Source organism: Lynx rufus, unplaced genomic scaffold (assembly GCF_022079265.1).
Source record: "Lynx rufus isolate CCGP_SWC_20201006 ecotype Redwood Valley unplaced genomic scaffold, mLynRuf1.p SCAF_1, whole genome shotgun sequence".
In the NCBI taxonomy this organism is placed as follows: domain Eukaryota; kingdom Metazoa; phylum Chordata; class Mammalia; order Carnivora; family Felidae; genus Lynx; species Lynx rufus.
This window is the reverse complement of record NW_025814823.1, coordinates 108,456,654-108,479,423: the sequence shown is the minus strand read 5'-3', so window position 1 is coordinate 108,479,423 and position 22,770 is coordinate 108,456,654. Positions and strand designations below refer to the sequence as shown.

Genomic DNA, 22,770 nt, shown 5'->3' with positions numbered 1-22,770 from the left:
ATAAACATTTAAAAAAAATTAAAAAACAATAAAAGCTTAAGTGTTTCACCGTTATCTGATTTATACTCTTCATTTCATTTCAGATTTGTATTTACAGTCTTAGTCTTTGACTTCTAACCGCAGTCTGCAAGTCTGGCTTTATGTTCCACTATTCCCCACTTGAACATTCTAGATTCTGGTTCACAACAAAATACATATGTTATTCCCTGAACATGTTTGTTTTTTCCTAGCACTGTGTTTTGGTTATGCTCTTCTACCTGCCACTTCACCTAGATGACATTTTCACTTGGTCTCTCAGATCTTGGAACCCCACAGCAGTTTTTCTGTGGGTCATGAGTGGAAAATTTGTGGAGGCAGAGTTTATTTCATGTGTATTCCCTGATGAGTTAAGCACACTTTTGGCACTTAGGAAGTAATCTAGATTTTTTTTTTTTTTAGTTGAATTACACTTGAAAGTAGAAACCAATATTTTTTCCAGGGAAAATGCAGAGGATCACTACTGACTAAAGCTTGATTATCTAGGGCAAAGGAGTCTTTCCTTGACCTGCCTGACCTATTGTAGAGATTATGGAATGGGCTCTTCCAGACAGCGTTACTGTGAAGGATCAATTTCACAGGCTTCTTCCGCTAACCAGAGAGACAGGAAACAAGGACTGAGTGGTCCATGAAAAAGATAGAATGGAGTACTCACAATGAGAATGCAGCAAAGAGAAGCGCTGAAAATTTAAGGTTCTGGCTTAATAATGGCTCTGAAATTGAAAACGCAGTTTTTGTTAAGTCTGTATAACTTTTCGTTCCAACCTATAGTTCCCCTCATTCTTTATCTAGATGCAAACAGGAAAAGGATATCCTCTGGTGGTTTATTTGGGGAAGGCAAAGTCATCAAAAAATCTCCTCAGACTGTTAGCCTCACCAAATTCTATTTACACATATACACAGAGACACATTTACACTGCAGGAATGGAAAAACAGAAGTTTAATGAACTTTTTTTTTTTAAATGTTTATTTATTTTGAGAGAGAGTGCATACATGAGCAGGGGGAGGGACAGAGAGAGTGCAAGGGAGTGAGAGATAATCCCAATCAGGCTCTACACTGTTAGTACAGAGCCTGCTGCAGGGCTCTAACTCAGGAACCTTGAGATCATGACCTCAGCTGAAATCAAAAGTCAGAGGCTTACCTAGCTAAGCCACCCAGGCGCCCCTAAACTTGTTCTCTTAGCTCTTTTACCAATATACTTTTTTCCCGCTACACATAACTTACTTGTCATTATCTTCTTGAGGTTCTGCTGTATTCCAGGTTCTAGGATAAAGTAGTTGAAAGGCCAGGGCTCTGATTTTCTGTGTACCCTGCCTTAACAAATTTGGCATATCTGTTGACCTACATTTTTTATAACAACTTTTGATAATGATTTTATTAGTCTTTGGACTCTGGTAAATTTTCTTTATGGCTCTGTTCTTTGCTTCAGTTGGGGTAGTTTTTATTGCCCCCCCCCCCCTTTTTTTAAATAAATGTTTATTTTTGAGAGAGAAAGAGTGCAAACAGGGGAGGGACAAAGAGAGAGGGAGACGAAGGATCCCAAAGCAGGTTCTGCCCAGACAGCAGCAAGCCCATTGTAGGGCTTGAACTCGGGAACCGTGAGACCACAACCTGAGCTGCTCAACCAACTGAGCCAACCAGGTGCCCTTTATTGCCTCTTTTCAAGTTTACTCTTTTTAGAATTTACATTTATTTAGATTTCCCATTTTCACCCTACTTATATTTGTATTTCCTTTTATATCTTAAAACTTACTTACAATGTTGGAAGTTGATGTCTCCTAATTCCATCTCTCTCATTCCTGGGTCTCTTTATATTGATTGATTTTTCTCTTGGTTATGTATTACATTTCCCTCCTCCTCCTTCTCTCTTGTAAGTTTTTGTTATATGTTGGACATTTTGAGTAATACATATTTAAAATTCTCACCTAGTTATTAGAGAATTAAACTGTTTCCAAGGCCTGCATCCTCAGAAGTATCATGCAATGACTTCCACTCCTGATGGTCATTTTATCTAAAATGACCTAACTTAAAAAACCTAACTTCCCTTTGCTTAGTCAAAGAATTAGACCTTGGATTCTACATAGCTTGTTTTATGTACTTATTTTTAAATTACACGATTCTTGGGGCGCCTGGGTGGCTCAGTCAGTTAAGCGTCCAACTTCAGCTCAAGTCATGATCTCGCAGTCCGTGAGTTTGAGCCCCGCGTCGGGCTCTGGACTGATGGCTCAGAGCCTGGAGCCTGCTTCCGATTCTGTGTCTCCCTCTCTCTCTGCTCCTCCCCCGTTCATGCTCTGTCTCTCTCTGTCTCAAAAATAAATAAACGTTAAAAAAATAATTAAAAAAAAATAAATTACAAGATTCTTTTGTAAGAAGAAGAAAATTCTTTTGTAAGATTCTAGCATGTTTTTGACTTCCTTCCTTTTTTATTTTTAATTCTTACTTTGCCTCATCCTTCTGGTATACTTGTAACATTTTATCAGTTTAATCTCTGTTAAATGATATTGTTCATTCTTTTTCTTTTTATTCTACTTTGGAAAAAGTACAGTTAAGACAATTGTAAATATAGGTTATATTCTTTACTTTGCAGATATCCTTAAAAGCACCCTTCTCACAAACTGTACCCTTGATTTCCATTCTCCCTTAAGAATTTTCTTTTTAAGGGGCGCCTGGGTGGCTCAGTCATGTAAGCGTCTGTCTTTGGCTCAGGTCATGATCTCACAGTTTGTGAGTTTGAGCCATGCGTCAGGCTCTGTGCTGACAGCTCAGTGCCTGGAGCCTGCCTCAGATTCTGTGTGTCCCTCTCTCTCAACCCCTTCTGCACTCGTGCTCGCTGTCTCTCTTTCTCTCTTTCAAAAATGAACATTAAAAAAAATTCTTCTTAAGAATTTTCTTTTTAGGTATCTTCACTTTTTACACAGATGACAATAGACCTTGCCTCTTATCCACATACATGAATTGAATCTTGCTTATTTTTGCTATGAGCTATGTTTTTATCAGATATAATATAAAAGGTTAGGAGACTGTTGAAATAGTCCGGATCATAGGATGAAAACTTGAAATTATGATGAAGATAGTGGTTTAAGAACCCAAAGGTAGATTGTTCTTAAAATTTGATAAAATGGAAAAAGGCTATTCTGGGGGTGAGCTTCTATAGTCTGAAAAATTAAATAAACTTGTATGAAAAATACTGCTTTAGTATTTTTTCATACTAGTTTCTTGGATTAAAATCATTACATGTAAATAAATTAGGTTTTTGAAAGTCATGTTAGCATGTACACATTTTAAGTCTTATTTTTTGAAATTAGAACTTGCTTGCAAGTTCTAATGGTTCCAAGGGTATTTTATTCAGAAATATCTCCCCTTAAACTCTAAAGTTCCGTAGCCAGAAAGCAGAGGCAGCTTTGGCCTCAGGGAACCTGGTTGCTTGCAGGTGTGTGCCCCTGCCTTGTCTATCTAGTTCTGTGGCTCCCTGCAGCTTGCTTGCCTTTGCTCCTCCTCCTCCGCCCCCAGCACTTTCAGTCACAGGTGCTCTTTGCTTCACTTGCTTTGCTCTTGCTATCTCTATCATGCATGTTCTATTTGTATTGGTTTGTTGCTCTGTATCTTTCCATGTCTGTCTCTTGTTCAGTGTCCTTCCTTCTCATTCCCTTGCCCCTTTCCGTGCCAATTGGTTCCATTCTCTCATCACAGAATGGCATTCCCATGTAGCTGTTACCACATTCTTCCCAAGCAGTAACCAGAGACAAAAGAATGCTCTGCCCTGTAGCTCCAGTTATAAAAATGAAGACAAGAGTTCTTTCTGCCTTAGCTTCCATAGTCAGGGGCAGAACAGTGTTCTTCACTGGAATCTCTTGGTTAAATTAGAGAGGAACAGTAAGTCCCTAACAGAAGAAAGGGGCTCTTCTGAGCAGTCAAAACAGTAAATGTTTAGTATAGGTGATGACACTTAAATATTTGAATGAAGATGCCATACTCTTCACTCACACCTGTTGTATGCTTATTATTATGAAATTCCTGTATGTTCAACCCATTGTTTCTGTAACTGCTTCAGTATTCATGCTTTTTCATTTTTAATATGAATCAAGTGAATATAATGTTTAGGAGTATTACATAATCATTTCAGGATAATTTTATTTTCTGTAAAACATTATCATTGTTTCCTCTGAATGACATTTAAATTTAGTTTTTTTAGAAATCTGCTAGTTACTTCACAGATATCTGAGACATTATATTTACAAATATATTTCCAAAGTTGAGGTTGTAAATATAAGTTTACTTCAAACATTGGTTGGGATAATCTCAACTCATCTTTGCATACTGTTAGGTTCACCAAAAGGGTATTGGGACATTGTAAGTATGTGTTCAGTACTTCACAGTTGGTCTATTTTAGCACTTTTAAGTTTTACACTTCTTAATTTATATGGTTGCCTATTTACTGTACTCTGAATCTTTGTGGTAAAAGAATATCTTATTTACAACGCCCAGCATAGACGAATAGATACTCATGAAATGATTGTTAGTAAACTCCTTCCTGCACTTCCTGGTTTAGGAAATGTTTTACTTTTAAGAAATAAAGGTGTTGAGGGGCGCCTGGGTGGCTAGGTCGGTTGGGCGGCCGACTTCGGCTCAGGTCATGATCTCGCGGTCCGTGAGTTCGAGCCCCGCGTCGGGCTCTGTGCTGACAGTTCAGAGCCTGGAGCCTGTTTCAGATTCTGTGTCTCCCTCTCTCTGACCCTCCCCCGTTCATGCTCTGTCTCCCTCTGTCTCAAAAATAAATAAACGTTAAAAAAAAAATTAAAAAAGAAATACATGTGTTGGTTAGAAAATAGTGATGAATGCATTTAGTGGTGTTTACATCTCCTGACCATTTTATACTTGCTGGCTCAGATTTGAGTCCTGGATGTTATACTATGTAACATTCAGCCCATATTTTTGAAGAGTGAAACCTTTTACAAATAAGTATCATTTTGTTTTTGATAGAACACAGTATTGCCTGGTTGTTTATATTGTTAGGAGGGGTAGTTGTGATTAATTCAGGCTGTGACAAAATTTTTACAACATGAATAAGTGATCAAGATTTCTTTCTTTAGGCTACAGAAAGTGAGGTAGGAGATGTAGATTTAACACGTCTTCCAGAAGGACCTGTTGATTCTGAAGATGAGGAAGAGGAAGATGAAGAGATTGATCGAACAGATCCACTACAGGGGCGAGATCTTGTTCGAGAATGTCTTGAGAAAGAACCTGCAGACAAAACTGATGATGACATTGGTAAGAAATATATCTATTCACAATAAGAATTTTATATTTTAATTCATATGTAGTTAACCTCTTGTGGCGTAACAAATTACCTGGAGCTTAGTGGTTTAAAAGAACACACATTTATTTTCTCATAATTTTTGTGGGTCAGGAGTTCAGGAGCAGCCTAGCTGAGTGGTTCTGGCTCAGTGTCTCATGAAGTTATAGTCAGAATATCAGCAGGGTTGCAGTTCTCTGAGGCTTCACTGGGCTGAGCTAGAGGATATACTTCCAAGGTGGCTACTCGCATGGCTTTTAGTACAAGACCTCAGTTCCCTGTCAGGTGGGCCTCTCCATAGAGAGGTCCACAACATGGCATTTGGCTCCCCCAAAGCAGGTAATCAAGGGGAAGAGTAAGGCAGATGCCACATTGTGATTTGGCCTCAGGAGTGTCACAGAAAGCAATCCTAATACAATATGGGAGGGGACTGCACAAGATTGTGAATAACAAGAGGTTTAGAGCTGTCTTTGAGTCTAGCTGCCCCAACTGGAGAGTTTGTTTGGAGTTTCCAGCAGGAGAGTACAGCTTTTGGTATACCCTTGACTAAAGAACAGTCAGTTATCCCCTATCTGGGAAGTTGATCCTTCCACTGAGCACACTGCTTGCAGAGGGATGCCCATGGAGCAGTCAGGGAGGAAGGGGACACCTGCCTAGCCAGCCAGATCATCTGAATCAACTCTGGTGAGTATTGGGGTGATAGATTTCACAGCCATGTAGCCCTCACCTTGTGGCTGCTCCAGTTGATAAAAGCTTGACTGCATTAAAGTAATTTCCTCCTTCATGTCCATGAGATATTTCAAATACAGTACATCAGTGATGTCTAGCTTTTTTTAAATTTCAAATGTTAGCAAAAGTCATGTTTTTACTTCTAGCTTGAAAAAAATGTTTATATGTTATTTGTAGATAAAAGTTTATGAATTTTCCCTTTTGTAATTTCTTACAGAACTAATTACTTTGGGAGATTAAATAATACTAAAGATGCTAATGTTACCTTTAAGAGCAAAGATTACTTAGTGTCATTATAGTGCAAACAGAGTGGTGCGGTGGATGGAAGCATGCTGGGCCCATCATCCAGAGGTCGATGGATCGAAACCATCCTCTCCTAGACTCACTTAGTGTGTCATTATATATTGTTACGATTCAACTAAGATTTTATCCTAGATTTCCCTTCTATAACAGTCGTATTACTGATTCAAATCAGAAGATGCTACTAAATAATCATAATCTTTGTGAGTAAAGATCACTACATTTGAATATTCCTTGCCATTCTAATGACATAATATAGTTAATTAACTTGCAGTTTAGACTCATGTTATGAACATTGTCTGGGCAGAAACTGAAAATGCATTTTTAATGATAAAGAATTGTATACTGTGCTATTTGCAAAGTTTTTTTAAAAATTGAAATATAATCAACTCCTAATTATCTGGGCAGATACCACTTTATAGTTATTTCTGTTTCATCACTTAGCTGACTGTATGTTTGTTTCTCCCTTATATTTATGTTTATTACTCTCATATCTGTGCCAAAGAATGTTGGCTCATTAGCATTTGTTGGTTATAAAGAGAGTTATCTTGAAGTTGGTTTGACAGTTTGGAACTAGAATTCACATTTGTTATCCTTAATTACTTAATTGTTGACATTTATTAATAACATTTCTCTAATTCTGGCCTGATAAGAACTAGATCAAAGACTTTTTCACTGATGAGTTAGATTGAAGGACATCACTAACTTAACTACCATGGAGTGACATCTCAGGCTAGGAAAATTACTGCATTTGAATCTGTGGTTTTCTGTGAGGTTGTGAATCCTGGTTATCTTCCAATTTGCCTATATTTTTGTGTGAGTTTGAATCTATCTATTAAACAAATCATTGATTTTTTTTTTTTTAGCCAGCATTCATCTGTACCTTGGTTCCTGTACATTGGCAGCATAAATTCTTAAGTTGATTAGAAAATTGAGTATTCAATTCTAGATTTTACTGAATTTGTAAAGTTTAGTCTTTGATGGTCTCTATACCAAAATTTCTGTTTTTTGTTTTTTTTTTTTTAATAGAACAGTTACTGGAGTTTATGCACCAGCTCCCTGCTTTTGCAAACATGACCATGTCTGTAAGGAGAGAACTCTGCTCAGTAATGATTTTTGAAGTGGTAGAGCAGGCCGGAGCTGTTATTCTGGAAGATGGGCAAGAGGTAGGCTAGCAAATGTTACCTATTTTTTAGTGTGGGAGGTAATTTTTAGAATGATTTAATTTCCTTAGTCTTTTGTAAATCCTGAGTTTTGAAATGTATACAATTTTTACATGAATATTGAGTTACGATTTGTGAAGATACAAGTTTTTACTTTTGATTTTGCTTTACTTTGTTTTAATTTTTACTTCCCAGCCACAGACTTACCTAGCATAGAATAGATGTTCAATAAAGAACATTTATTGAACCATATTTGCTCTTCTCAAATTAAGTTGTAAGACATTAAGAAAAATTTTTAATCATTCTATTTGTATATCATTATTTAAAATATTTATTGAGTATTACTCTCCGTATCCATTTTCTGTGTTATACTTCAAAAAAAAGGTGAGGAAAATGTATTGATAATTATGGCTCCTGGTGGGCTGCTATCAGGTGAGGCATTTATGTGGTAGCAGGTTGTTGTTAAGAAATGCTTGGCTGGGGGCGCCTGGGTGGCGCAGTCGGTTAAGCGTCCGACTTCAGCCAGGTCACGATCTCGCGGTCTGTGAGTTCGAGCCCCGCGTCGGGCTCTGGGCTGATGGCTCGGAGCCTGGAGCCTGTTTCCGATTCTGTGTCTCCCTCTCTCTCTGCCCCTCCCCCGTTCATGCTCTGTCTCTCTGTCCCAAAAATAAATAAAAAACGTTGAAAAAAAAAATTAAAAAAAAAAAAAAGAAATGCTTGGCTGGTAACTTTGGGTGGGTGGAGGAAGGATGCAGAGCACTTGAAAGGTATTACTGCTGCTAGGAATCACTTCACTGTTTTTCTTATCAAACTGATAAAAATTAATGCTGACATGTCAACTGATGAAAATTGTCATATCCTGCTAATAGGAATATAAACAATATTTCTGGAAAATCGTTTAGAAATTTTTAACACGGGCCTTGAAGAATTAACAGGTTCTATCCTATTTCACTCATTATGAGTGTCTTTGCTCAGTACATAAGGTAAAACTCAGAGTTATGCCAAAAGATGTTCATTGCAGCATATTTCTAATAGTAAAAATTAGAAATGACTAAACTATAATTCGATAATAAGCAATGCTTAAATAATTGTTATACTCACACAGGGTCTAATATTATGTAGGTGGTATTCAGATTATTGTAAAATTTGATAGAAGCTCTTTGAAGGCAGAGGCTATGTCTCTAGCTTCATTTACATGCTTTCTCCCCATATTCTAAACATCTGGCTCATAGGATATGCTCAAGAAAAAAACTTTCATGAATATACTATTAAATTTTCCTAAAAAACAAGACAAGTATTTCAACAGTATAAAGTAATATAAACATAGAGAAACTAAACTGTTAGCAGCAACTTTGTAAACAGTGGAGTTTTGAAGAACTCTTCTTTTCCACAAATTTTTGTATTCTCTTAATTTTTCACAGTTTGTCAGCAAAACTTTGGTGTATGCCTAGTTTGTGTTGGGTACTGTTCTAGATACAGGAAGTGTTGTGGTGGAAAAATCTGACACAGTCCCTGTCCTCAAGTAATTTATGTTATCCATAAATTCCATAGTGAGTGAATTTTATATTTGAAATAACCGAAACACACTTAAAAAACTATTTCTTATTGCTACTGATTCTCCTTTAGAACTAATAATCCAGATTTCCCATAAATCACACTTAAAAGTTTAGGCTGGTAAGAGCCATACTGAAGGAGAAAAGTGTTCTTTGATGACTACATATTGAGTTGTCTTCTAGGAGCATTATATGTTGCTGTATAAATGAAGGCAGTATTTTCTTAACATTAGGAGAAATTTTGAATGTTTTGTCATCTCTGCCTTGAAAATCAGAATTTCTGAATTAGTTACCAGCTACTTTTTTTTTTCTTTTGAGTGCTTGCTATGTGCCAGGCACTGTACTAAGCACTTGGTATGCATAAATTCATTTAATTAACAGAAAGGCCCTAATAGGTCTGTTGTTAAGCCCATTTTAGAAGTAGAGAAACTGGAATTCTGAGAGGTTAAATAACTTGCCCATAGTCACTCACCCAGTTAGTGGCATGGTCTGGATTTAGATTTCAAGGTTTGTGGTTTTAACCATTACATAATTTTTCTCTGAGTGTTTAGTCAATTATGAAAGTCCCCTGATGTCGTTTGGTGACTAAAAGAAGGAAGACTAAAATGAGCTTTTATTAGTTTGTGTAGATGGGCATAGACTGTTTTCTGACAGAGTATAAAGTAATATGTAATCAGATCTCTATTTTTCTTTTTTAAATTATATAAATTCAATATGTTGATTATTTTTCAAAGTTAACTGTAACTATATTTTTAAAAAGATTCTTAAAACCTGTCTTTTTCTTTGTAGCTTGACTCATGGTATGTTATTTTAAACGGCACTGTAGAAATCACTCATCCAGATGGAAAAGTTGAAAATCTCTTTATGGGAAATAGTTTTGGAATTACTCCCACTCTGGATAAGCAGTATATGCATGGAGTTGTTAGGACTAAAGTAGATGATTGTCAGGTAAGGTTATCTGTTGAGTCTTGTAACTCTTGTTTGTTGATTTAAAGTGGCTGAGCCTGTTTTTTTCTTCCTCAAAATAAAATAGGTTGACTTGAGAACTGAGAGTTGTCAAAAGCTCACAGTTAATAAAGGAAACTAGATTTTGTGTGTGACTCAAATATTTGTGGATTTGAACAAAGCATAAATTTTTAGAAGAGAAAATTCGAAATTTTGGTTTGTTAAATTTATATCTGGCATTAGCCAGCTTATTCCTTTTTCTTTTCTTCTCTTTTTTTTTTTTTTAAATAAAGGAAAGAAATAGGAACTTCTGAGTTGTTTGTTTCTAACTTACTACTGCTTCATGTTTTCTTTGCCTAGTGTCAGTTTTGAGAGTAGATGTTCACTTCTTCTTTGAGAGCACAATTCAGATGGATTTGACTTCTTTGGTCTCGTTGTATATGAATTATTTCACCTTGATTTTTATTAAGAGTTAAAGGGACTGAATAAAAAAGAACTGATGCCACTCGATTTCTTACCTTTGTGCTCTACCTTGGTGCATAGTGATATATTTATGTACTACAGTTTCATTAACTGTCCCCATGTCATTCTCGGACAGTTTGTCTGCATAGCCCAGCAGGATTATTGGAGAATTTTAAATCATGTGGAGAAAAACACCCATAAAGTTGAGGAAGAGGGAGAAATTGTTATGGTGCATGAACACCGTGAACTAGATCGGAGCGGAACCAGGAAAGGACACATTGTAATCAAGGTGGGTGTTTTTATTTATTATATTAGTCGCTGACAGAAGCTTTCATTTTGCTTAAAAGGCTTTGAACCACTTTTTCAGTAGTGCAAGATAATTAACATTAGAATCTAATTTAAGCAAATGTGTTGGTTCTTTTGCTTCTCCATTGGTTTTTACACATGTTAGTAATGAAGAATGGCATTGCCATTTAATATCAGTATGGATAGGATATTATTTTAGAATATACCAGTCACAGTTTTTCAAATTTATTTTATGATCAATTGATAAGGGGAGTTAATTTCACCAAAGACAGCAATAATTAGAAACAAAACAAAATTAAAGTAGTAGATGAAAATGCAGAGTGCTTACTGGTTATTTATGGCTTTAAAGTAGACATTATCTTCTCTGACACTCATTTTTCTTATCTGAAAACAGGAATGTTATGGCAGGGTTTTATTGGGGCTAAATGAGGTAAATCAAAAGCCTTAGTACATTGTAGAGTCTGAATGTTGATCCCCATATTGTTTTCTCTAGTTCCCTTTCTCCCCTACCCTTTGCCCATTTGCCCCTTGCCTCCCTTCCTCCCCATCCTCTTCACTACCCTGTCTCTTTTAAGACCTCCACATGTAAAATAGAGAAATTGTAATTGAAAGAGGAAATAAAAACGTATAACCATTTCTCTTTCCAAGCTAGTCCTGGTTGCAAAATTAGTAAATGTGTTATTATTCATTACAAATGCTTGAGCTTATTATTTAATATTATGAAGGACTGATGTCAGGTACATTTTTCCCCAGGAGTCAGGCTATTCTAGAACACGTTTTCATTTTCTAAACTGATAAATCTAAGCTTTCTATTGTAGAAAAGATGAACATATGGGTGGATTGCCATAGGCTATCTTTTTATGGGGGCTCATGTTTTTTAATTCTTTATTTTTAAATAATTACAAACTTAGAGAACAGTTGCAAAGACAGTATAGAGAGCTCCTTCCCTCAGATTCCCCACCTATTAGCATTTATTTCACTGCATTTTCTCCATTTTCACCAGTCTTTCTCTGAACCATTTGAGAGCAGTCTGCATATGTGATGCCTCGTCCCTCTGAATATTCTCTTGTATATTTCCTAAAAGCAAGAATACTCTCCTACATAAACACCATAGAACCTTCAAGTTGAGAAATGAAAATTGATAAAGTGCAACCATTTAGCCTACAGACCCTGTTTAGATTTTCACCAACTATCCCAACAGTGGCTCTCTTTCCTTCCTCATCCAGGATCTTATCCCGGAACACAGTTGCATTTAGTTGTCATGCCACTTCTTTCCACCCCAGGAACAGTCTTTCTCTGTTCATATTCTCAGCAGTTTTAAAGAATACAGACCTTTTATTCCTTAGGGTCACCCTCAGTGTGGATCTTTCCAGTGTTTCCTCATGCCCAGACTCAAGTCGTAATTTTCTGGCAGGAATCCTACAGAAATGATGTATTCTTCTCTGTGCACCATGTCAGGGAGCATGTAATGTCAACCTGTCCCACCATTGGTGAAGTTTACATTAATCACCTGGTCATATTGATGTCTGTCTGTGAAGTTTCCTAACTATAAAGTCACCACTGTGTTCTTTGTAATTGATAAGTGTTTAGATGGGAGATGTTCTGGAATAGTGTCAGTATGTCCTGCAAACCTCTGTTTACCGGTCTTGCATTGACTCATGCCTAAAGTGGTGTTCTTTCGGGGCTCTGGGTGGTTCAGTCTGTTAAGAGTCCAACTTTGGCTCAGGTCATGATCTCACAGCTTATGAGTTTGAGCCCAGCGTTGGGCTCTGTGCTCACAGCTCAGAGCCTGGAGCCTGCTTTGGATTCTGTGTCTTCCTCTGTCTCTCTCCCCCTTCCCAGCTCTTGCTCTGTCTCTCAAAAATAAATAAATATTAAGCACATAAATAAACATGTTATAAATTTTTTTTTAATAAAATGGTGATCTTCTATTTCCTTTTTTTCCTACATTTATTGTCATTTTTTCTGTAAGGATGAACCTTCTCCTCTTCCCCATTAATTAATTCATTTCTACTGCCATGGATTTGTGTGTTGTACTGTTACCATCATTGTTGACCCATTGGTCAGGTTGTCCCAGATTTGGTGGGAACTTCATAAGGCTGACTCTGTATTTATTCTTTTGATATGTCCCCATTGGTTTTTAACAGCTTTTTTATTCTCTGCAAAACAAGATGCTCCAGTGTCATATTGTGCTTTTCCTTTTCCAGCTTTGGAATCAGCCATTTCTCTGGAGAGCTCTAGATCCTACTAGTCGAGAATAGCATTTTTTAAAAGTTTATTTATTTTGAGAGAGGGAGTGCAAGCAGGGGAGCAGCAGAGGGAGAGAGAGAATCCCAAGCAGCAAGTTTCATGCTGTCACTGTAGAGCTCGACACAGGGCTCGATCCCAAGAACTGCGAGATCATGACATGAGCTGAGATCAAGAGTCAGATACTTAACTGATTGAGCCACCCAGGTGCCCCGAGATTAGCTTTTAAAAGCCACCGTGTCTCGGGTGCCTGTCTGGCTCAGTCAGTTGAAGCATGTGGCTCTGGGTTGTGAGTTCGAGCCTGCATTGGGTGTAGAGATTACTTAAAAATCTTTTTTTTTTTTTTTTTTTTTTTTTAAATCCAAGATACGGGCGCCTACTCTGTTCATTGCTACTTAGGTGTCATTGCTTCTAGAGCCTCTGATCAGACAGAGCTAGGAAATATATGTATGTATTTACTATATTGCATTCACATCTGTAACATTGTATGTGTCTCTATCTATTTGTAACAATCATAAGTTCATAACAGTACTCCCAGTTTTGATACCACAGTTTTGCTTATCCTTTCCCTTCTTATGTTTGTAAATACCTTCTCCGGTCAGTGGCTCTTGTACGTTTTTTGTATTTACTTATTTATCATAACCAGCCTCTGTCCTGCCGGTGTAACCATGGCAGTCATTTCCTTGGCCTGCCAACTCTGCTCACCATGTCTCCCAGAATCCCACCTTGTTGAATACTAGTGAGCACTTCGGTGATGTGACTCTGCATGCCTATGGGGGCTCACCTTTAAAAAACAGTTCTTGATATACATCTTAGTCTCTGCAGGCATCCTGCCCCAGTGTTTAGCCAGTCAGAATAATGGCCTTTCTTTAACATGTTCATCAGTTCCTCCAGATTTGAAGCCTTTAAATCTGGAGGAACTGATGAACATGTTAAAGAAAGGCCATCAGTAGGTTAAGTGTCTGATTCTTGATTTTGGCTCAGGTCATGATCTCATGCTTCATGAGATCCAGCCCTGTGGCAGACTCTGCACTGACAGCATGGATCCAGCTTGGGATTCTCTCTCTGCCTCTCTCTTTCTCTGCCCCTCCCCCTCTTGAGTGCGCGCGCATGCGCTGTCTTTCAAAATAAAGAAATAAACTTTAAGAAAAAATAAAGACTTCAAGAGTGGCCTGCGAATGATAAACCCAACTTGGTACTCTTTGACTTAGAGTGTTGTGAAGGGTAGAAGAATAGGAATGACCTGTGGTTGCCTTGTCCCTTAAATAGGTTATATGAAGATGCTTAGTTTGACTTTGTTCTAGAGAAGTGATTTGCATACTTTTTTTTTTCAATAAATTCTTAGATAACATCGTTAGTATGAATGTATGTTTACCATACAGTTATTCTGACCGATGACATTGTTTGGATGAATGCAACAAATTGAAATTGGGGATTATGGACAATATTTTCTATATTTGGTTTAACATCTGATTTATTTTTATATTTGTTCTCTGTATACAGTTAGGAAAAGGCTGCAAAGGTAATAAATTTTAACATTGATTCAGAAGCTCAAAGCAGAGCAGCAGATAAATGTTTACATTCCTTTTTATAAACTTGGAGACAGGCAAGTGGTTAAAACTCTGAATTAATGTAAAAACTATATATAGAACTTGTGTTTCCTCTCAAGATGGTGAACTAGCATGGAGAAACCATTGAAGAAGAAACTTCTTTTCTAGGAAGTTAAAACAGTGAAACACATGGTCTTGAATTAGTGTATTGTTTCTCTGTCCTGGGCAGAAGAGATTTAAGGATAATTAAATTTGGAGGAAAGCTTTTTTTTTCTTTTTTTTCTTACTTAATTCAAGTTTAACTTGTACTACTTCTCTCTGGTGCCTTAAGACAGTCATCTTCCCATTTCTACCAGTTGTAGAAAAATGACATTATTGTCATTTTTTTTACCCCAGGCCACATCAGGGGTAAATCACTGAAATTCAAAAGCCCTCCTATGGTAAAATGCCAGGAAAAACAGCTATAACTGAGTAAATGCTTTTGGATATTTTCATTCCTCTGCCTTTTCTGTCTTCCAGCCTCTGGGTGCTGGTGGATTACAAGCTATAAAGACTACCGTCTCCCAGTATTAAGTGTTTTAAGGGTAAAACTCTACTTTGAGAACTTGTGTAATAGAGTGACTACAAAGGGAAGTCACTCTACAAAGGGAACTCAGTAGAGTTCTTTGTTTCCTGAGCTATTGATTTATTTAATAATCTTTTGTATCCTTGGATTTTTAGGCAACACCTGAACGTCTCATCATGCATTTAATAGAAGAGCATTCCATCGTGGACCCAACTTATATAGAAGATTTCCTACTAACTTACAGAACATTTCTTCAGAGTCCTTTGGATGTTGGGATCAAACTGTTGGAATGGTTTAAAATTGACAGCTTAAGGGATAAGGTTGGTTTGATAAATATGAAAAAGTGATTTTAACCTTTAAATTCTATTTATAAAATCTTTTGCAATTGATAAATATTTATTTTGATAACAGGATTTACTTAACCTAAACAACATTTCTCTACTTAGTTTTGTGACAAAACAGCATGTTAAAAGTGGAAATGAGCCTTAAAAGTTAAAAATTGAAATAGGCTGTGATAAAGCTATAAACTCAAAAAACATGATAGCTGCTTGAGAGTGTTTTGAACTCTATCAAAATGTTTGTTCATGAAGATCAATAAAACACTTAAAAGGTGATTAATAGTTAGAAAGACTATTCACCAAGTAAATTATTTTCAAGTGACCTTAGATTGATTGTAAGCCCCAAATAGCAATATGTTGATTTGGGGGGTTTACACTTTTATCATTTTAAAATAATCTTTTTGTCCTTAATATATCCCTGCAGTGACTTATTTTAAATCTACCTTTGAGTATTTTTTTCTTGTCATTAAACATTGTTTGCTGTTGTAGATAATCTTAGCTTATTTCATGGAGTGTTTGTACATTTAATGGGAAGACTTGCAATACCTCAGCAAATTGGTAGGAAGTTAGTTATTTTAAGAAAAATAAAAGAAGGGCCATAATTGCTTGGTGTATCTTTCTGAGTTATATTTTAAATGAAACAATTAGATGTGGCTAGACTGTAGAATTCTCTTGTTTAGGAAAGTAAGGTGTTCAGAACTACAGGCTTGCCCCCCCCATCCCCACCCCCCCAATGCCCTTTGGAGTTATGTGTAGGTACTTCAGTTGCTGAAGAAATAAAGGCATGCTAAATAAAGAATGAGCAAAAATATAAGTGAGGGACAACTAGATATTTACATGCAAAAGAATGAAATTGGACCTTTACCTTACATTATATACAGAATTAACTCAAAGTAGATTAGTGACCTAAATATGAGAGCTAACACTATAAAACTCTTAAGAGATTTAAAATCATTGACTGTATTAAACTTTTTTGTATCCTTATGTATTGTTTAAATCTTTTGCAGTGATCACATGCTATTTTTACAAAAATAAAACTTTTTTTCATTTAAAACTTAAAAGAAAAATCATGACCTTGGATTTGGCAGTCGTTTCTTAGATATGATATTCAGAGCATAAGCAATGAAGGAAAAAAAAATAGATTGAACTTCATCAAAATTAAAACAGTAAATTAAAAGGAAACACTTGAAATGGGAGAATATATTTGCAAATCTTCTATCTGATAAGGGTCTAGTATCCAGAATGTGTAAAGTACCCTTATAGTCCAACAACAAAGATACAACACAACTTAGAAACAGACAAAGGGCTTTGGGGAGCCTGGGTGACTCAGTCGGTTAAGTGTCCGAGTTCCACTCAGGTCGTGATCTCACGGTGCATGAGTTCGAGTCCCGCATCAGGCTCTGTGCTGACATCTCAGATCCTGAAACCTGCTTCAGATTCTGTGTCTCATTCTCTCTCTGCTCCTCCCCCTGCTTGTGCTGTGTCTCTCAAAAACAAATAAATGTAAAAAAAAAAAAAAAAAAAAAAATCTTTTAAAAGAAAAAAGAAATAAAGGGCTTGAATAGAGATTTTTCCAAAGCAGATACTTAAGTAGCTAGCAAACACATGAAAAAGATGTTTAAGGAGCACCTAGCTGGCTCAGATGGTGGAGCATGCAACTCTTGATCTCGGGTCAGGAGTTCCATCCCCACGTTAGGGGTAGAGATTAAATAAAAAACTAGAATCTTAAAAAAACGTTTAACATCATTCGTTATAAGGAAATGCAAATTAAAACCACAGACAGAGGGGCACCTGGGTGGCTCATTCTGTTAGGCGCCCGACTCACTTTCGGCTCAGGCCATGATCTCTCATTTCATGAGTTTGAGCCCTGTGTGTTGGGATCTGCGCTGACATTGCGGAGCCTTCTGGGGATTCTGTGTTTCCTCTCTCTGCCCTCCTCCATGTGCGCGCGTGCTCTCTCTCTCTCAAAAATAAACGTTAAAAAAAAAAAAAAAAGCTTTAAAAAACCACAGTGAGATCCTGCTTCACACCCCCTAGGATGGCTTTTCAAAAAGGAAAGGAAGTAACAAGCACTGCCAAGGATGTGACTGGAGAAAATGAAATTCTCAGACATTGTTGATAGTAATGTAAAATGTTATAGCTACTCTGGAAAACAGTTTGGCATTTCTTCAAAGAGTAAAACAGAATTAGCATATAACCTGGCATTTACTCTTAGTATTTTTTCAGAAGAACTGAAAGTAGGTATGCAAACAAAAATTTATATACCAAGGTTCATAGCACTACTGACTGCAGCCAAAAGGGGGAAACGACCCAAATGTCTATTAACTGATGGATGGATAAACAAAATGTGGTATAGCCATAATGAAGTATTAATTCAGCCATAAAAAGGAACGTAGTACATGCCACAACATGGATCAATCTTGAAAACGTAATGCTAAGTGAAAGAAGCCAGACACAAAAGGTCACAGTTTGATTTTTTTTTTTTTTTTTTTAACGTTTATTTATTTTTGGGACAGAGAGAGACAGAGCATGAACGGGGGAGGGGCAGAGAGAGAGGGAGACACAGAATCGGAAACAGGCTCCAGGCTCCGAGCCATCAGCCCAGAGCCTGACGCGGGGCTCGAACTCACGGACCGCGAGATCGTGACCTGGCTGAAGTCGGACGCTTAACCGACTGCGCCACCCAGGCGCCCCCAAAAGGTCACAGTTTGTATGAAATATTCCACATAGAAGAGAGGGCAGAATGTGAGGTGACTGACTCCTTAATGGGTGATAAAAATGTTCTGGAACTAGGTAATGGTGATAGTTGCATACCTATAACTACAAAATGCCACTGAATTGTATACCTTACAGTGGTTTAAATGGTGGCTTTTGTGTGTATCCTACCAGAGTTTAAAAAAAAAAAATGACTTAAATTATTTCCATTGTTAGGTACATTATTCGGTTCAACTTCATTAATTTTTCTGTTAATCTGTGGTACAAAGTAATCAAACCACTTTACAATTTTGAAGACTCACAGTATTTCTAACAAAGTAGGTTTCAGATGTGGTTTGTTAATAATTTTGATTAAACATGTTCTTGACTATGTAAAGGCTCTTGATATGATTGCCTGCCCTTTAGAAGCTTGTATTTTAGGATACTGTCTGAGGTATACATCCTGTGTACTTCTTATAGCTTAGTAAACAGGCTTGTGTTTTCTCACTGTGGGTCCAGTCTTGGCTCTCTGTGTTGCTTGTGCACCCAAGGAAGCAAAAACTCAGACCAAACCATGCCTGCATATTAGAATGAACCCTTTGTGTGCAGGGTAGAGGGCGAAGGGGTTAGCCATATAGCTCAGTTCCCCCTCAGTTTTGGACATGCTTTTGTAATATACTTCTACAGAAAGAATGCCTCTCATAACTATACTGTCTCCTTCATGTTTCTACAGGTAACACGGATTGTGTTATTATGGGTAAACAATCACTTTAATGATTTTGAAGGTGATCCTGCTATGACTCGATTTCTGGAGGAATTTGAAAAAAATCTGGAAGATACAGTAAGACTCCAAAGAATTTATTTTCTTCAGGATTTAGGGATTTCCCTGATCCTCAAATAACAGCACCTCAGAACACTTCCATTCTCTCTTGTGTCTTGAATGTCTGCTCTAAGAACTTTGAAATTTATATTTTAGATTCTGCTCATTCTCTGCCATTAACCCAAACAGAAAACAGGCTTCTTCCTGACTCTTCTGTGTTCGTTTTAAGGCTGATGATGTTGCTGTCTCCAGCCAGTCAGCCAGTCTTATGATCTCTAGTGTATATGTGGGCTACTTCTTTCTCTGCCTTGAATTCCCTGGCCAGGATGTCCATTCATTTGCTATAGTCACCTGCGTCACTAATTTTAGCGTACACCTATTTCCTATAGCCCCTCTCAGCCATTTCTTTTTCACTCCGCATTGAGGGGCTCATTTGATGATGCCTAATCTTTTATAATGGCTAATTTTAGTTCCAGTATTTCTTTGTTCTAGCGATTTTGTATGGCCAGAGATTGTTTTTAGGCCACAAATAAGATGAATATTTCTCTCTTTGTAAATAAGCTAAGGTACTTCCTACCAAAGTAATTCCTTGTCTATATATTCAGGTACCTCACCTACATCTTCAGTATTTTTTCTGGGTACCCTTGATTTTAGCCAACAGGATTATTTTATATTCTTCACTAATTCTCTCAAACTTAAAGTCTTTGCTTCTCCTCTTGCTATTTGAACTCTGTGCAACCTTTAAGGCCTGCTTTATGTATCAGATCTACATTAGACTTTATGAGTTTCCCTTCTGCATGTGATTTCACTTGTTCTAAATATATAACACCTAAGATAATCCCCTCAAGGTCCTGTTAACTTTGACAGTGGCTATTTATAATTAATTTACTCTGTGTCAAATATAAAACTATGAACTGGAACTGAATTGTCTGCTCCAGGCACCTTGAGATTTTAGGAAGTAAATTAATAATGCGGCTCAGGAGTTAGATTGCCTGAAATAGCATTCAAACTATACCACATGTTAGATATGTGAACTTGGACAAGTTGCTTAACCTTTTTATGCCTCAGTTGTTTTATGTATAGTAGTCCGTAGTTTCTGTTATGAGGATTATAATGAGCTATAATGAAAGTAACCATCTGAAAGGAAAACCTGTCACATAGCAAATGCCCAAGAACCATTGATTTTACTCAAGAGTTTAAGTGGATGGAGTTGAACAAAGGGACAGAGCAGCAGATTTTCGTCTGTTCCCATATCTTTTAGTTCTGTAGCTTTCCCAGCAGCACTCCAGCTCTGTGAAGAATGGGAAGAATGAACAGAGGCTGGGGAACTTAAGAGGCCATAGGAGCTCACCACCATCATATGGGTTTTCCAGTGCTCACTGTGTAGATATTCGTGGGCTGATGGAAAACAGAAATTGCCTTACAGTTGTGGGATTTCTTTTTTGGTAATCATTCAGTCATCAGATATTTATTAAATTCTACATTGTACTCCAAAGTGTTGCATAGGATAAGAACAGGTGTAAGGTTAGGTCCCTGCCTTGAAAAAACTTCAGCTGCTTTTTATGGACATGAGATATACACATACTATGCTATTGGAGAATAGTTGAATATTAAATTGGTGTTAAGGGGCGCCTGGGTGGCGCAGTCGGTTAAGCGTCCGACTTCAGCCAGGTCACGATCTCACGGTCCGTGAGTTCGAGCCCCGCGTCGGGCTCTGGGCTGATGGCTCGGAGCCTGGAGCCTGTTTCCGATTCTGTGTCTCCCTCTCTCTCTGCCCCTCCCCCGTTCATGCTCTGTCTCTCTCTGTCCCAAAAATAAATAAAAACTTTGAAAAAAGGAAAAAAAAAAAATAAATTGGTGTTAAAACCTGAAAGTTAGAATGTTATCAGGCATAAAAAAGACCTAAAATAATACAGGACTAATGTACCTCGAAGAGGCAGAAACTTGAATGTGTCTTTGACTGTTACACATTATTCAGAAGGATGATTCAGGTCCTGCAAGATTCTGGATTGATATAACAGCCAGGAGATAAGCAAGATAGCACTAGAATATGTATTAGGAAAGTTCATGCCATGAGAAGTAATTTTTTTGTCTTCCCTTTCTAAGTGGGACATCATTTTGAAATCTCTTCTGACCTGTGACTATCTAGACGTTTTAAAAAATAACTATTGATGGGGCGCCTGGGTGGCACAGTCGGTTAAGCGTCCGACTTCAGCCAGGTCACGATCTCGCAGTCCGTGAGTTTGAGGCCCGCGTCGGGCTCTGGGCTGACGGCTCAGAGCCTGGAGCCTGCTTCCGATTCTGTGTCTCCCTCTCTCTCTGCCCCTCCCCCATTCATGCTCTGTCTCTCTCTGTCCCAAAAATAAATAAACGTTGAAAAAAAAAATTTAAAAAAAAAAATAAAAAAAATAACTATTGAGAAATCTTGAGAGTGCTCTCCAGTGGAAGCTTTCCCTCCTTCAGTTTTATTTACCCTGACTCGTATGTGTTTTACTCTGTATTTAAATGTAACTCTAACTCTGATGATTTTAGGTGATTTTTAAAAGCCTATAGGAATAAATCCATACATTTATATACATTCTACCCTTTTTTGCTTTTTAGAAAATGAATGGTCATCTCCGGTTATTGAATATTGCCTGTGCTGCAAAGGCCAAGTGGAGGCAGGTTGTGCTGCAAAAGGCTTCCCGGGAGTCCCCTCTGCATTTCAGCCTTAATGGAGGAAGTGAGAAGGGATTTGGTATTTTTGTTGAAGGAGTAGAACCCAGTAGCAAAGCTTCTGATGCGGGACTGAAACGTGGTGATCAGGTAAATAAATACACAACCACTTGAATTAAAAGCCTTCTTATAACTAAAATGTCTGCTACTTTTTTTCTCATGTGATATTTCTTCAAGTAAGCATGACCAATGTAAGGAAATTTAATTAACATTAAAAGGTAAGTGGCCAAAGATTGCCATAAATAATGGTTTAGCTTAAGTAGTGGTCCTATGGTAACAGAACTACATCCATAAGTAGAGGAAGCCGGGCAAGGGACTACGAAAATGAAGGAGACCCCGGGAGGAAGTTGGAGGGGATTTATTATCTCTGTATACGCATTTGATAACTGTAGAGCAGTGTATTCCAAAATGGGATTCCTGAGAACCTTGTTACTAAAAAATGAAATTCCTAAGCCTACCTCAGTTCTACTAATTGTACTAGTGACATTCTGCCATGATGAGGTCCAGGAATCTGTATTTTTAACAGAGTGCTCTCTCTAGGTGATTCGCATGCACACCAAAGAGTCATTTTTCAAATTTAGCTAAATCACTTGGGAAGGTTATGTTTCCCCATTTTAAAGTTTTGTTTGTTCATTTTTTCATTTAGAGTGTGGCTTTATTTGACTTTTAACTAAACTATACTAGCGCTTTTCTTTTTAAATTATGAATGCATTCACATTGTAAAAACTTCCACACTGCAGAGCAGTGCTTCTCAACTGGGAGTGATTTTCTCCCCCCAGGAGACATTTGGCGTGTCTAGAGATAATTTTGATTCTCATGATCCAGAAGTTACTCTTAGCATGAAGTGGTTAGAGGCCAGGGATGCTGCTAAGCAGCCTCCAGCACCCCACAGCAGGATACCCGCACAACAGAGACTTACCCGGCCCAAATACCAAGAGTGCAAGGGTTAAGAAGCTGGTTTAAAATTTTAATGATCCCCTTCTTCCACTAAGGGAACTTTTTAAAAACAGATTTCTGGGCCTAACCGCACACCATTCATTAACAATTTCTAGT

At 37.5% G+C, this 22,770-nt stretch overlaps 1 protein-coding gene across 5 annotated transcripts in view; it reads left to right on the top strand.

Annotated features, from left to right (window-relative positions):
- The window catches only part of RAPGEF6 (Rap guanine nucleotide exchange factor 6), a 191,222-nt gene that overhangs the window by 98,125 nt on the left and 70,327 nt on the right, over positions 1–22,770 (top strand). For all 5 annotated transcript variants that reach the window (XM_047084272.1, XM_047084264.1, XM_047084255.1 and 2 more), the window contains 7 exons: positions 5,128–5,305; positions 7,389–7,525; positions 9,865–10,023; positions 10,619–10,771; positions 15,306–15,470; positions 18,916–19,023; positions 21,604–21,807. In XM_047084272.1, the coding sequence (XP_046940228.1) occupies positions 5,128–5,305; positions 7,389–7,525; positions 9,865–10,023; positions 10,619–10,771; positions 15,306–15,470; positions 18,916–19,023; positions 21,604–21,807 (1,104 nt within the window). The remainder of the gene's footprint in view (positions 1–5,127; positions 5,306–7,388; positions 7,526–9,864; positions 10,024–10,618; positions 10,772–15,305; positions 15,471–18,915; positions 19,024–21,603; positions 21,808–22,770) is intronic.